This window comes from Ambystoma mexicanum, chromosome 3q (genome assembly GCF_040938575.1).
Source record: "Ambystoma mexicanum isolate Mex_15411 chromosome 3q, UKY_AmexF1_1, whole genome shotgun sequence".
In the NCBI taxonomy this organism is placed as follows: domain Eukaryota; kingdom Metazoa; phylum Chordata; class Amphibia; order Caudata; family Ambystomatidae; genus Ambystoma; species Ambystoma mexicanum.
This window is the reverse complement of record NC_090926.1, coordinates 1,235,587,279-1,235,600,796: the sequence shown is the minus strand read 5'-3', so window position 1 is coordinate 1,235,600,796 and position 13,518 is coordinate 1,235,587,279. Positions and strand designations below refer to the sequence as shown.

The 13,518-nt window shown below is 48.0% G+C and overlaps 1 protein-coding gene across 6 annotated transcripts in view; it reads left to right on the top strand.

The window, feature by feature from the left end:
• SYCE2 (synaptonemal complex central element protein 2) overlaps positions 1-13,518 on the top strand; it is a 286,046-nt gene that overhangs the window by 203,317 nt on the left and 69,211 nt on the right. For all 6 annotated transcript variants that reach the window (XM_069604172.1, XM_069604170.1, XM_069604171.1 and 3 more), the window contains one exon: positions 9,779-9,992. In XM_069604172.1, coding sequence (XP_069460273.1) covers positions 9,779-9,992 — 214 coding nt within the window. The remainder of the gene's footprint in view (positions 1-9,778; positions 9,993-13,518) is intronic.

Genomic DNA, 13,518 nt, shown 5'->3' with positions numbered 1-13,518 from the left:
CTGGTTCTCTGGACAAAGGGTATTGTTTTGCTCGGGGCGACAGCGCCCTCACCGCCCCCCTCCTTTTAGTACTCCTACATCATGGGGCCCTTTGGTCCATAATTTCTCTGGAACCCTTTTGAGATCGTTGTCCATTTGTCTGCTTCCTCTTTTGACCAGTTGTGTCAGGATCAGCACTAGCTTCTCACTACTTTTACTGGGCAGGGTATTTGTAGCTGGAATGCCACCTTTCCCACCTCTTCCCCATCGGAGAGCAGTTGCCCATCTGTTACTCCTGTTACTGTCAGTTTTGGGTCAATGCATATCACTGTACGCCACTGTTGTCATTGTCCGTCCCACATAGGCTCATCATGTCTTTGTGGATCATTACCGCTTCCAGCTTAAGTACTAGCATGGTGCCTTTATCTTCCTTCTGGTACTGTGGTCTGAACAAGAATTCTGATGCTAATCTGAACACCTTCCCTCATATTCCCGGGACCCCTGCCAGTAGTATCTCGACCCCATACAAGAACATGCAACTTCGCTGATCTCGGAGTGTATTCTGAGAATGTGCTGCTAAAAGCAGCGCTGCCACTCGTGTGTAGTAAATCAACACAGGGTCGAAGAGTTCCTTCCTTTTTAGGCACAAAAAATAACAGGGCCCGGCTGGAGACCGAGAAGGCTGGATATAGCCCTTTTCAAGGCATTCGGTGAGATAGCGCTTCAATTTTTCTCGCTCTTGTGCTGTAAGAGTACACTCGATCATGTGGAATTGGTTGATACGGATGCAGTTTAATCAGGCAATCAAAAGGGCGAGATGGGGGAGAAAACACCTTATCAAATCTAGCATATTCCACAGGTCTCTTTTGGCAATAAAAAACAGACTGGACCGGGGTTGAGGTGATGAGATTCATATGGACTAGAGTCGGGTGGGCAATCGAACAACATTTCCTGGTACAATAATCGGAACAAAAAAACAGAGTGTAGCCCAGTTGATCTGGGAATTATGGAGAACCAGCCATGGTAAAACTAATACCACTGGGTAGGAAGGTGTTTGGATCAAATCAAAAGGTAATGTTTCTTCGTGTTGATTGATTGCAAACAGGATAGGTTCTGTCTCTTGAGTTATGGGACCGGAAGCCAATGGGGTTCCATCTATCCCTTCCTTAATTGCTGGACATGGTTTCGGCACTGAAGATGCCTGGTGATGGACACAGAATCTGGCATCCATGTAGTTGCCTGAGGCTCCCGAGTCGATCAAGGCCTTGTAGTAGTTGAGCGTTTACTTGCCTCCCATGATATGGGCAGTTAAAGGACGAACATTATGTGAGGCGGCATGGCATGCACAGCAGCAGGGGGAAGGCCTGGTTGGGGAATTGGGCTAGTTGTTTCCTTCCCTACTGACAGCAAGCCCATTAGTTTCCCCCTTGCTTAGATGGCCAGATCGGGAAACTGCTCAAGAAATGACTCTAGTCTCTGCAACAGAGGCACAGGTTATTGGTCTTTCGTCGTCTTTTTTCGGCCTCTGAGAGAGGTCCACATACCGCTTCCAGCTGCATTGGTTCCGAATCGACCTCTCCTACTGAGGGAGGATTCCTGGCGGTTGAAGTTGTTGGTGAAACCATCTTGTAATCCCCTTGACATTGTTCACTGCAGTGTTCAGTTAAACGATAGTCAATTTTGATCACCAGATCGATAATGCCTGTATATTTGCAGGTTCTGGGGCATGGATTAGTTTGTCCTTATATTCTTCACGCAAACCTCGATGAAAAATGGTCTTCTGTGTTTCTTCCGGCCATCGAGACTCGTTAGGCAATTGACGGAAACGGCTCACATAAAGAATAACATTTTGTGTCCCTTGTTTTATATCCAGTAAACGATTTTGGGCTATGGCTGTGGTATTTGGCGATTGGGAGGCCCCTAGAAATGTCTTTTTGAAATCCATAAAGGAGTCCAGAATGGGACTTCTTGCGGAAACATACGGGGTGGCTCATGCCACCGCATTGCCAGTGAGATTACTCTTTACGTATCCAATCTTCGCTGTATCTTCAGCAAAGTGTACAGGTCAAAACTTGCCTAAGAGCCGTCACTTCCTGACGTAGAGCTATCACCTTGTCTCTTAACTGCTGTAGGGCCTCCATATTTGCGTAATCGGAAGGCAGGCATCTCAATCTGTCTAGCAGATCAGAACAATAGCATGTACCTGTGCGGGGTCGCCACGTTGAATCACTGCCGAGAGAGAGAGAGAGAAAGAGAACAAAGGGTAAGGTAAGAGCAAGTGTATAGAGAGAAGAAGAGAACAAAGGGAGGGAGGACAACAAGAGAGTTGAGACGCACTAGGGCTCTGTCTCACTTCCTAGTTATGTCCTGGCATGAAAACAAGGCTGTTCCTGGTTGCCTAGCAACAGAGATCCGTAGCGCGCATAGAGCTGACGTTTGTCTATGACGTGATTGGCAAAGTGGGGAAAAGATGGCGGCTCCCTTTTGCGCAAAGCTCCCAGGACCGGGCGGCCAACATCACCGCAGCGACCCCGGAAGTGCCTGCAAGAAAGCTGGTACTGACACCACAGCTGCTATTTCCGTGGCGCATTAGCCCGAGAACCAGCGCGCGACAGGTAGGTCCCCCGCCAGTGCAGAGAATGCCAGTGTGCATACATTCAACAGCCTCCCGTTCTCTGATGTCGGAACTGGGAGGCACGCACTGGCGTGCCACTCTGTCCTTCTTTTACTCTGTTGTCTCCTTTTCCCTCTCTGAGTTTTCCCGCTGCAGGTTTGTGTACCCCGCTGCGGGCCGCAATGTCGAGCAGACACCATAGGGTGGGTGCAGAGAGCTGGGTCCGTCCCCATCCTTTGTCCCCACTCCCTCTTTCTTCATTTGCTCCCCTTTTGTTTCCTCATGCAATTTCCAAAGCCCCAATATATTCTGCCTACTCTTTAACTTTGAGCACGTGTATTTTGTTAACAAATATGAGAACATAATCTCTATTATTTTACTATCAAACGTTCCTTCTCCGGGCCACGCATGGAAACACTGACCTGCAGTCTCCTGGACCCACTGAAATTTATACTTTAATATTTTATCGCAATATTGGGGCAACTTTTTTACACATGTTATCGAGGGGGCTAACTAGATAGGCCATTATTACCTGTCTTTTGGCTGCCCTTCGTCTGTCGTAATTGCACTAGGCACCCCTTCAGCCTCCTCTTTGTCTCTTCCCCTTCTTAAACCCTTCCCCCTGCAACACCCACACTCATCTGAGTCACTCGTCTCCCCCTCCTTTCACTCGGGGCTTCTCCATAGGACTGCCCACGCACTCTCATCTGACACACTGGCCTTCTCCTCAGGCTGACCACTCACTCCAGGTTAGTAGGCAACGGCCCTCTCCACTGGCTCACCTCCCGCTATGTTAGTAAAAGTAGACTCTGAGTCACCTCCACTCGCTGTTGCCTAATGCAGAAATGCCAAGCGTGCTATTATACACAAGGTACCTTTCGGCAAAGACCTTTCCACCTATTTCGAAGCAATAAAACCTAGACGAACACTTACTACCATGTGCGTGTCCCTCTCGATTCCTTCAATACACTGCTTTAACAACTAAACAATAAAATGACACCCTTCTCCCCCAAATGACGCAACTATACAATCGCAGAAGCTATTTGCAACTCCCGTCTAATGGGATGCGCCTTGTACTATGCACCTCTTGTGCTCTAACGCAGGCGTGCCCACACCTACACACACACCCTCTGGGGTGGTACATATAAAAATCTACAACTACTATGGCCAGTCGTCCTCCCAGCTTGAGTATGTGTCCTAAACACCATAAAATACAATCCCTCCCTCCTCCGTGAACATGCAACCACGATGCTTGCTTTCTTGCACGGTTACACTCATGTGTCCTATAGATCCTTGAGTCCCCTCGGCACCGAGCCTCCCATGCAGGCTAACTCCTCCCCCTGAGCGCGGGCGGTGTTGGGTACCAGGCAGTCCTTTGTGAACTCAGCATCTGCAGGGCCTTCACGATGTGGCGCGTGACTCAGCTCTGCGGTCACCGAACCCGTGCCCCCAGGGAGGGCGGCTGGAATACCCTCAGTTAACCGAGAGAACTGAGGATCTTGCTGGGGCCTCCAAATATTTATTAGGGGTCCTATCTGGCTCGGAATAAATAAGTTACCAGTAGAAGTCCAAAAAGGAGCGCACACCGGGCAAGAAGTAACGCTGTTTATTACAGCTGGGCAGCACAAATCAAACCGCACAGTGGAACAGAACTGATTGATGAGAGCTAACAAAATGGCACACAGCAGACATCACTTTTATATTGCTAATACAATGAGCATAGAGTTGGAAACAGTTGCACGTCAAACTTCCCGTCTTTGCTTTTCTCACAGAGCTGACTGGCCAGACTATGTCATACTCCTATAGCTAGACGTAGATTGGTTAAACATGATTGGAGAAAACAGACCTACCCCCTCGCATCTCATCTCCTCCCCGTGTGGCACCACACTGCTTGCTGCTCCTCCCCGCAAATATTTTGCAATTAGTAATACCATTTTTGTGCTGGCCTCCGGGTCTTTATTAACCTGCAAATGGTCAGCACCAGAAAGGAAGGAACAGGAGAACTAGTGGGAAGGGAGACATTCACACGGCACCTGCAAGATAGTAACCCTCGCAAACACTGTTGTGGACACTCTGAGGGCTTGTTACTTTCCAGGGACACCAAAACTTACTGTGTTATTGGCTTCCTGGTGTGCCCTCCCATTTCACATCCTCGTTCCCATAACCACTGGGCAAGGGTCGATTCGAAACCCGCCTTGGTGCCATGCGGGTGCCCCTCTGGGTCAGGTCGATTCCTCCGCTCCCACGAGGAGCAGTGTGACTGGCTCATCGGCCTTGATTACATCACCCAGTGCTGGTCCCAGCGACTGCAGTCTGCTGGAGACGAGCAGCCTGAATTCAGCTTCCTTCCTCCCACGGCCATGGTGTGCTGGCCATGTGTTCAAAGTGGGCCTACAAGTAGTAGCCCACCTGAGAGAGTTTACCTGTGATTTTGTCTTTCTCACATTTGTGTTTCCCCCCTATGCGGTGTCCCTCCCCCTTATTCCCGCAATTGGTAGGTGCGCCCTCCCGTTTGGCGCTGAATCAGCACCTTCATTACAAGAGCAACACAAATGGCTTCAAGTAAGATTACCAACAGCCCCATAGTACCTTGAGAGTGAATGTCACACCCCTGGAGTATCACAGAACTCCATCCTAGCCACAGATCCCAAATACAGTTGACCCCTCCCACCTTGGTTGGCACTGGGGTCCTGATCTTGATATACACAGACACCAAGAGGCAGCCAAAGGGGGGAAGAGGGTTAGGGAGAGGTTGTGGATAGGTAGGGGTGTTAGGGTCACCGGAAAGAGGGTTGGGAATATTGTATGAGGACAGGTTAAGGGAACATAGGGAAAGAAACATAGCATGTACATATAACCTGAACCAGCCTGCTCCTGCTCCTCTCCTACTAAACCTCATGAAGACCCTTCTTAATTAGGATCTCACCTGACTCTTGTACGCCTAATAACCCCTGAATCTAGCAACAAACATATGGCACATGGAACATTATCGATGCCCATGAATAACGTGGAGCAACAACACAAGATGTAAGATGAAACACATGAACCACTTAACTCCTGCCAGTCTGGCATTCCCCTGATAATGGCCTTAGAATCTTCTGCCATATCTGCTGGCAAGCGTGCTTCCCAAACTTGAACATAAATGATTTCAGGTAGACAAACAATGAGGATAAGAAGCAAGCAGCCATAAACGACGCAGAAAGTCCCTACGTTGACTAACAGCATCTTGCTATATTCACAATTACTGAGCGGTCTCGCTATGAGAGCCGCAGCATGCACTGCGGTTATTCATAAGCCCCTGATCCGTAGCCTGCTCATGTCTCTTTCTTCAACCATACGGCGCTCCCTTTCATGAAACGTGAGAGAGCGTTTCATTAAAGTGAAGAACAGTGCGCCCGCACCCAAATAAGAAACACATGCCCATTTGAAATTGGTTCAAAGCGTAGGAAACACTTACCTGATGCCTCAGGGGGCTTGCCAGCACCTCCCAAGGCAATGTAGAATCCAGCGTTGTCGGCCTTGCCGCTGCGTCTACGCCAATACCCTGGAAGGGCAGAGCGCTCTGCAAACAGTGTTCACCGCCCAGTCGCCTGCACTGAAGCGTAAGCCGCTCCAATCCCTCACGAGGGATCGAGCGCTTCAAAATCACCGCCGGGCCCGGGTTCTCCAACTTCCAACACCATCAGAACAGCCTTCTTCCTCCGACCTGTGCCTGCATACCGCAATCACCAACAAGCAGCATGGGCCGGGGAGAGGCTTAAGTATCCTCAACTTGACACACCTGCTCCAACTGCCACAGGGTTCATGGGAAATGTAGTCTTGTGCTCATTTCCTAGTAGCAGCTCTCCTGAGCTGCTTTCTGACATGCATAGCCCCGTTTTTCCTCACAGTGAAGAAGATGATGCAGCTGGACGCCTTCTGGATGTACGTCTGCAAACCCGGTATCCTGATCCTTGTTTCTGGTGATGAAAGGGGGTTCCCTGGATGGGCTTCTACAGCAGTAGTCGAGGGAGGGTCTCGCCAGCAAAGAATTCTTCCTGCTCTCACGTGGATTCGTTGTTTTGGTGCCTTTTTGTTAGCACCAGTAGCGAACGATCATCGCCGGTTTGAATCCTCTTTTTTTTTCGGTACTGCACTCTGGTGAGGGGTCTCTGAGGAGAGGATTTATGCTTCTGGAGATCCACATGTATGGCAGCGAATTTCCAGCGAGATTCATCAACGACAACACGATGCACTCCAAGGTGGTCGAGGTACCCCAGATATTGGGATTCTGCAGCCTGGGAATGTCGCAGGATGGCTCAAATTGAAGTGTCTTGAGGCAGATTATGCCCTACAGCCCAGAGGAGGAAGTCGTCCTTGGCAGAGCTTCCCTGTTGTTTCAAAAAAGGGGTCAGGACAGCTGTGGTCAAACCTGTGGGGGTTACTTCCCGGTTGAAAGTTCTGTCTTCTTCTTTCTGAAGAGCCAGTTTCCGAGCACTCTATGCTACTGTATCACCCTGTTTTACACTATCCTCGCCTTTCTTGGACAATGCTACAGCACTTTTACATCACCCCTCCATTCTTAATTCAGCACTTTCTCCACCATCGTTATCCTATGTCATTCTGTCCTGTCCTTGTCCCTGATTTATGGTTCCACCTTCCCCTGCAACATGTGGTCTTCAAGTCACATTCTCTCACCCCATTGTAAAGGACCCATGTCTGTTATTTATGGTAAATTCTAAAAGTCTTTTTGTGCCAAAAATGCATTGCTTTCCCTGTGATTTTTATTAATAAATAAAAGCTGTATTCAGTATGCTCAGGTCAAAGTCTGGCCATATGCTTATATTGTGAGCGTATCCCATTTTGAATACAGGATGTTAAAGCCAGTTCATCAAGGGCTCGTAAATGCTAAAATAGGTTACCTCTTATACGCTGGCGATCTTATTTTGATCAACCAGCCATTGTTTGTTTGTTTGTTTATTTATTTGTAATGCATGCCAGACCCATTCATATCAGGGCACAGAGGAAAAATGGATATTTTCAGCTTAAGGTTACTTAATTACATACAGGTAAAGACGGGTGTTTGCAAAGCGGAAGGGACCGTCAGCTATTGGGGAGAAATATGCATACAATCAGAACGGTCAACCATTACATAATATACAATGTTACAGTTCAGCAACTACTAGGCATTGTAGTAACTGTTGTAGTGCAGGCTAAGGGCTAGTACAATGGTCAAGAAGGTGGGATAATAACAGAGTACGTTAGTGGTAATTTTCTTTAAGCAAGTTGATAATGTTATGCCTGAAGTTCCGGTAAGTTTGGTCCGCTCTGAGGGATTGGGGGAGTGAGTTGCATTGGTCTGCAACGCTCACTTACTCTTTTAGAGGAACATGTTAAGGAGAACGATCTGCAGATCAACAGCATGAGAACAGAAATTCTGATCTGGGAGAAACCGCACCATAGAAAATGTACGAGGCATTCATGGTGGCTGAGCTCATCTCAAATTGAACAGGTCTCTGTGTTTAAATACTTGGGTGTCCTGAATAATACGCGTTCCATTGAGCCAAATATTGTCAACTCCTTGAAAGAAACAACCAAATCAGTGGCGAATCAAGCAAGGATTAGCTGTAAAAAAAATATTGTTGCTTTTCTATGATTCCAACTTTTGAGTTATACAAACTTAAAGTGACAGCCTCTTTGATTTATGGTGCAGATGACATGTTTTTTATTGCGGATTTGCTATGGGCGCGGTTGGAGGTCCTTTTTTGGAAGAGGGTCCTGCTTCTCCCTATGGCAGTACCAGTCCAGATTATTCGTTGAGAGTTGGGGTTAATCTCGCAGAACGCCAGAGGCGATTGGACTGCATTCTTTGTACAGGAAATGCATTTCGGAGGAAACTGTGCTGATTTTTATGATTTTAAAGAAGGAAATTGACAAAGCTGGGGGGCGTGTGTTACAACAATGGGTGAAAAGGTGTAAGTATCTGCTTGACAGAGTTGACTCCTCAGAGGAGGAATTTAAAGAAAATCCGGACAAGGTTAAAATATGAGTGGAGGGCAGACTGGATCCTCACCTCTGAGGAAGTCGAAAAGTTAGCATTTTTCTATATCTTAGCCATGAAGTGAGGGTGTTTGGCTGTCTGCCAAGATATCTATCCAAATTCCCTAACACTTACTTCAGATCACAATTTATGAGGATTTGATTGAACCTAATGCCAACAGCAGAGATACTGTCCCTGAAAAAGAAGCCAAGACCTATGAAGGTTAATTGTGATCATTGTAAAAACCAGGAGGCGGAGGGATCTTTAAAGAATCTACTCCTGTTTTGTCTGGTATGGACTGCATTGAGAACCATTCATTTTTAGAGACACAGAGCACTTTATCTGCAGAAGAATGGTGGTTGGTTTCAATTAATGTGGAAAATACTTCTCTGGTCTTAGCCTCGGTTTTATTTTAAGATGCTATTTTTAAACCAAAAATTAAGTGATGATGAAAGTGGGTGTTGAATTGTTTTATGTGTCTAAAAGCAGTTTTAGGTTGTCATTCGTGTTTGGTTTGATATAAAAAATATTAAATAAATTATTGGATTGATGGTTGTCATTGCAAAAAGGTTTGTAATGAAAGAAATATTACAATAAAAAAAATACTGGATGTGCTCACAAATGCAAACACTCCATCCGAGCCCAGATTTGCAAAGTTCTGCCATTAGGGAAAGGATCTATACGATGCTCAGAGTGGCAGCATTGTTAATCAGCACATGTACGTAATTGTGCATTTCTCTAATTGTGTGTAGGCCAATGTATGTGCAAACGAATACATTTAACGAGTAATTATACTGCTAGAACAGAACAAAAGTCACATTGCTCTCTTTATAGTATGCCTACAACTCCTTCTTCAGCCTGTTACTCGGGTCCTCTCTGTTCTGTGATTGGTTTAAAAAACCCTCTCTTTTCAATTTGTCTTTTTATGTATCAGAATATGTAATGTTTTATTATTGGGTATGATATACATTTTGGCCAAATATGTGATGCAATAGTATCTCTTCTTCTATGTTTATGTTACATGTTGTACAGTAGTTCGAGTCCCGCTGGCTTTGGAATTGCATTATAATACTGTGTAATAAGTTCATATCTATCATGTTTTCTAATTTGTTTAATTCATGCTTTTATTTACATGTTTTCCCCATTTGCCATTTATTCTGGTGCAGGAATGAACCTTCTCCCACCCCTTCTATGGTCACCTCTCATGGAGACTCCAGCATGGCAGTGATGGACAGCAAATCTGCCAACTACTTTGCTGTTTTAGACTCCAGTATCGAAGGCTTGCAGAACCGAGCACAGCATCTTATCGACAAGATTAACGAGAACAGGAAAAAAGACCAGACCCTCCTGAACAACTTCAGAGAGAGTTTAACGATGAAAGTAAGGTGTACACTAATACTTCAATCCTGTCCCGGTGGTAATGATATTTCCTAAAATCAAATTTGTTAGTATGTGATGCATTCTAGTGCACAACCTCTCTGTATATTGTAGCCCGTGGCCCATTTGGGCCTGGCTAGGCAGGTCTAAATACTTCCCTGAGGGGAATTAAGTAATAAAGACAGACACCAGACTGTAGAAAAAAAATCTTTAATGTTTATTTAGTATTTGTGTCATGTGTTTAATGAACTGAACCATCCAGCCCACCATGGGGATGGATGGAATCTGGAAGGAATAAAGAGAAAACAATCAAAATACAGAACTCCCCTTCCCAGAGTGGCTGGGCAGTGGAGATTAAACATTTCTGTAAGAAACCATTAAGAAAGACAAAAGAGACTGTTGTAAGTGTAGCGAGGAGGCATAGACAAGCGAGGAGGCAGAGACACTAGCAGCTCTCTAGGGAGCCATGCCCTCGAGCGACCCCCAGTACTAATAACTTTGTCAGCCTGGACATGTGTGTGGGGTGACCCGGTGACTATCGTGGCCCCAGTCAGCATGCCTGGTGTAACCCAGGCTCTTATGCGGCCATGTGGACTGTCAGCCAGCCTGGGTGCCTGACCAGATGGCCCAAGCAGCAAGACCCCCCCCAGATTGCGTGCATGATGCGGTCCGGGGGAGAACGAGGTGCCAACAGGGTCACATGAGTCTGGTGGCCCAAACTGTGTGATGCACCCATTCCCTGTGATGGCCCTCCCCGGGGCCACTCAAAGTAAGACCTGAAAAAAAGAATACTTATGGGCCACGTATGCCAGGTGAAGAGCAGGAGGAGTCGCCACTAGATGTCTGTTCCACCACGTCGGGTGTGGCAGTGATGAAGGTGACGTCCTGGACCACTCCGTCATCGCAGTCTGGTTGAATAGAAGGCCTGGGCTACCGGAGTCTAGGCGGCCTGGGTGAAAAGGGGAGCTCTAGCACGCTGGGCAGAGATCCAGGACGTGTGTGGCCCGCCCCATGTGCCACATGTTTTCTGTGAAGAGCAGGGGCGGTGCCGCAGGTCACCAGAGATGCCGCAGCCACAGTGGTGAAAGACAGCCATAGCAACAAGGACGCTGCCTGAAGATGTTACGACTCACGGGCCACGGCTATGATCGGTGGCACCCCAGAGCATGTTGCCACCCAACAGAGCCTGAAGGAACAGAGAGCGCCGTGGGCACAGCAGTGATTGCACTCACCACCAGGGCATGGGCCACCACAAAGAGTGAATAAGGTGCCTTTGGCACATGGTGGTAAATAGGCGGGCCCACTTGGCTAAAGGGGCCACTTAGGATCAATTGAAAGGCGCGGGTTGCATAGTGAGATCGGGGTGGCCACATGTGCTGGACGGAGCATCCAGAATAACAACCATCACAGGGACCCCCAGACTGGAACAGTCCCATTTGCCAGCACGGAAATCAAAAACGTGATTGTTAGACGAATTAATCTTACTCCTACGTCCCGTCCCCTTTCCTCCATACTTTTGGGACATTCCGTCCTGTGGGAAGGGAGCAGAGCACTTTTTGTAAAAAAGCATCACATTGAAAAATGTCTCCTTCTTCTCTTTTTACGCAGGGTCCCGCACACGGCCGTAACCCCGCTCTCCTTAGCTCCGCCCCGTGCATCGCCCTACAGTCCTTTTCTCCGCGCGGTCAGGGCTGGACACACTTGCATCACCGGGAAGACCTTTTTCTTTTCCTGTTGTCCTTCTCTCCTGCTACGGTTCTGCGGTCACGTAGTCCTCCGTCTATGCCGGATCGTTTGGGATTTGTCACTTGTTCCTCTTGCAAACGTTGTTTTGCTAGGGCGGATTCCCATTCTCTCCGGTTGGAGTGTCTGCGACCGGATCACCGTTGGGACTCGTGTTTCTACTGTGACTCCCTTTCGGTCCGGGCACTTCAGCGTTGTCTTCGTCGTCGGAGGAGATCTTCAGAGAGTTCCTCCATCGCATTTTCAAATATTCATCGACGGAAAGAAAAGACGCCCAGTGAGTTCCTTAGTTTTCAGGGCACCCCAGCGGGGGACTCCTTCCTGGGGTCCTCCAGGTCCAAGAGGAGCTTCAAAAGCTCTACTACCAGGGTTTCTTCTGAGGTGCCTCACAGGCCTAATAGGCATACCAGGGTTTTCTCTGAGGGTTCCCGTGAGGTGCCTGCCGATAACGGATCACGATCCGAGGTTCACCAATCAAGTGCTAATAGCCAGCATAATCAGAAGATTTTTGCCAACTCGGCGTTGCAATTGCGTCAGGCTAACGCAGAGCTCTTTCTGGCGGCGGCGAATATGAAACTGTGGAGGGATTTGGCTGACTTTCAGGAGTTCATTCCTGCTGACAGGCTGGAAGACTTTAAAGGCGGTTAATCAGACACCAGGATAATGGTGCAGGATATGCTGGAGGCTTCATGCAACAAAGTTTTCATAGGAGGTCCAAGATAAAGTTCTGGACCGGCCTTTTGACGGCAAAGAGCTGTTTCATTCTTCAACGAATGACGAGCTTGCAAAGACTAAGGCGAGCACGCAAACTGCCAAGTCTCTGTCGGTGCTAGGGAAGCCCCTAGTCAACGCTCAGATCTGGATCCCAGTCTCGGTCCTCCACAGGCTTCAGAGGGTTCCAGGACCGCAGGTCTCATAGGACTGATCCGCCGAGAGGTAACTCCCATCGGAGACAGCAACAAAGTTGTTTTTTCTCTCGATCTTCAGCCTCCACTTCAGGGACAGGTGGTCTCTCTGCCAGAAAGTCTGCAAAATTATATATTTTGGCACTTGTATGAGACTCCGGTGGGAGGACGAATCTCGTCTCATCTGGGGGTGTGGTAAACCATCACCGAAGACCGGTGGGTTATGTCCATCACTCGGACGGGCTTCCGCTTGCCCCTCCCCCTTACCGCACCCTTCAATCCTCCCTTTCAACAATCTGGGACGCCCTCCCTCCCTTTTGGTCTCAGCTCAGCACTGAGTGTCTTCCCAAAGAGGACGTCGGTCATTGCGGCTTTTCTATGGCTACAGGATATTCATGTGTATCCATATTTGGACGACTGGCTTCTGCGCAGTCCTTGTCCAGTGAAAGGCTCGAGCAATCTTCAGTCTCTTTTTCAGCTCCTGGTCGGTCTTGGTCTGTTGGTGAACTGGCGGAAATCCTCCATGTTGATCTCTCAGGACCTGATATTCCGGGGTTTCCGTTGGAACACGATCGACCGCAGAGATACTTGACTGTGGACAGAATGGTGGATCTGTTAACCATGTGTCAAGTTTTCATTCAGTCAGTGAGCATGTCGGCCTGGTGGTTCCAGATGCTTCTAGACCTCATGCCCTCGTGTGCGCTTGCTCTTCCCCTTGCTCGTCTTAAAATGTGACTCGCGCAGATGGCTCTTAGGAGTTCCTGGCTTCAGGCAGTGGACCCGGACACCAAAATGATTCCGGTCCCACCCTGCATGACGACAGATCTCCTATGGTGGTCTTCTTCCAGTAATCTGTCAGTGGGTGCTCCTTTTCAGGAGCC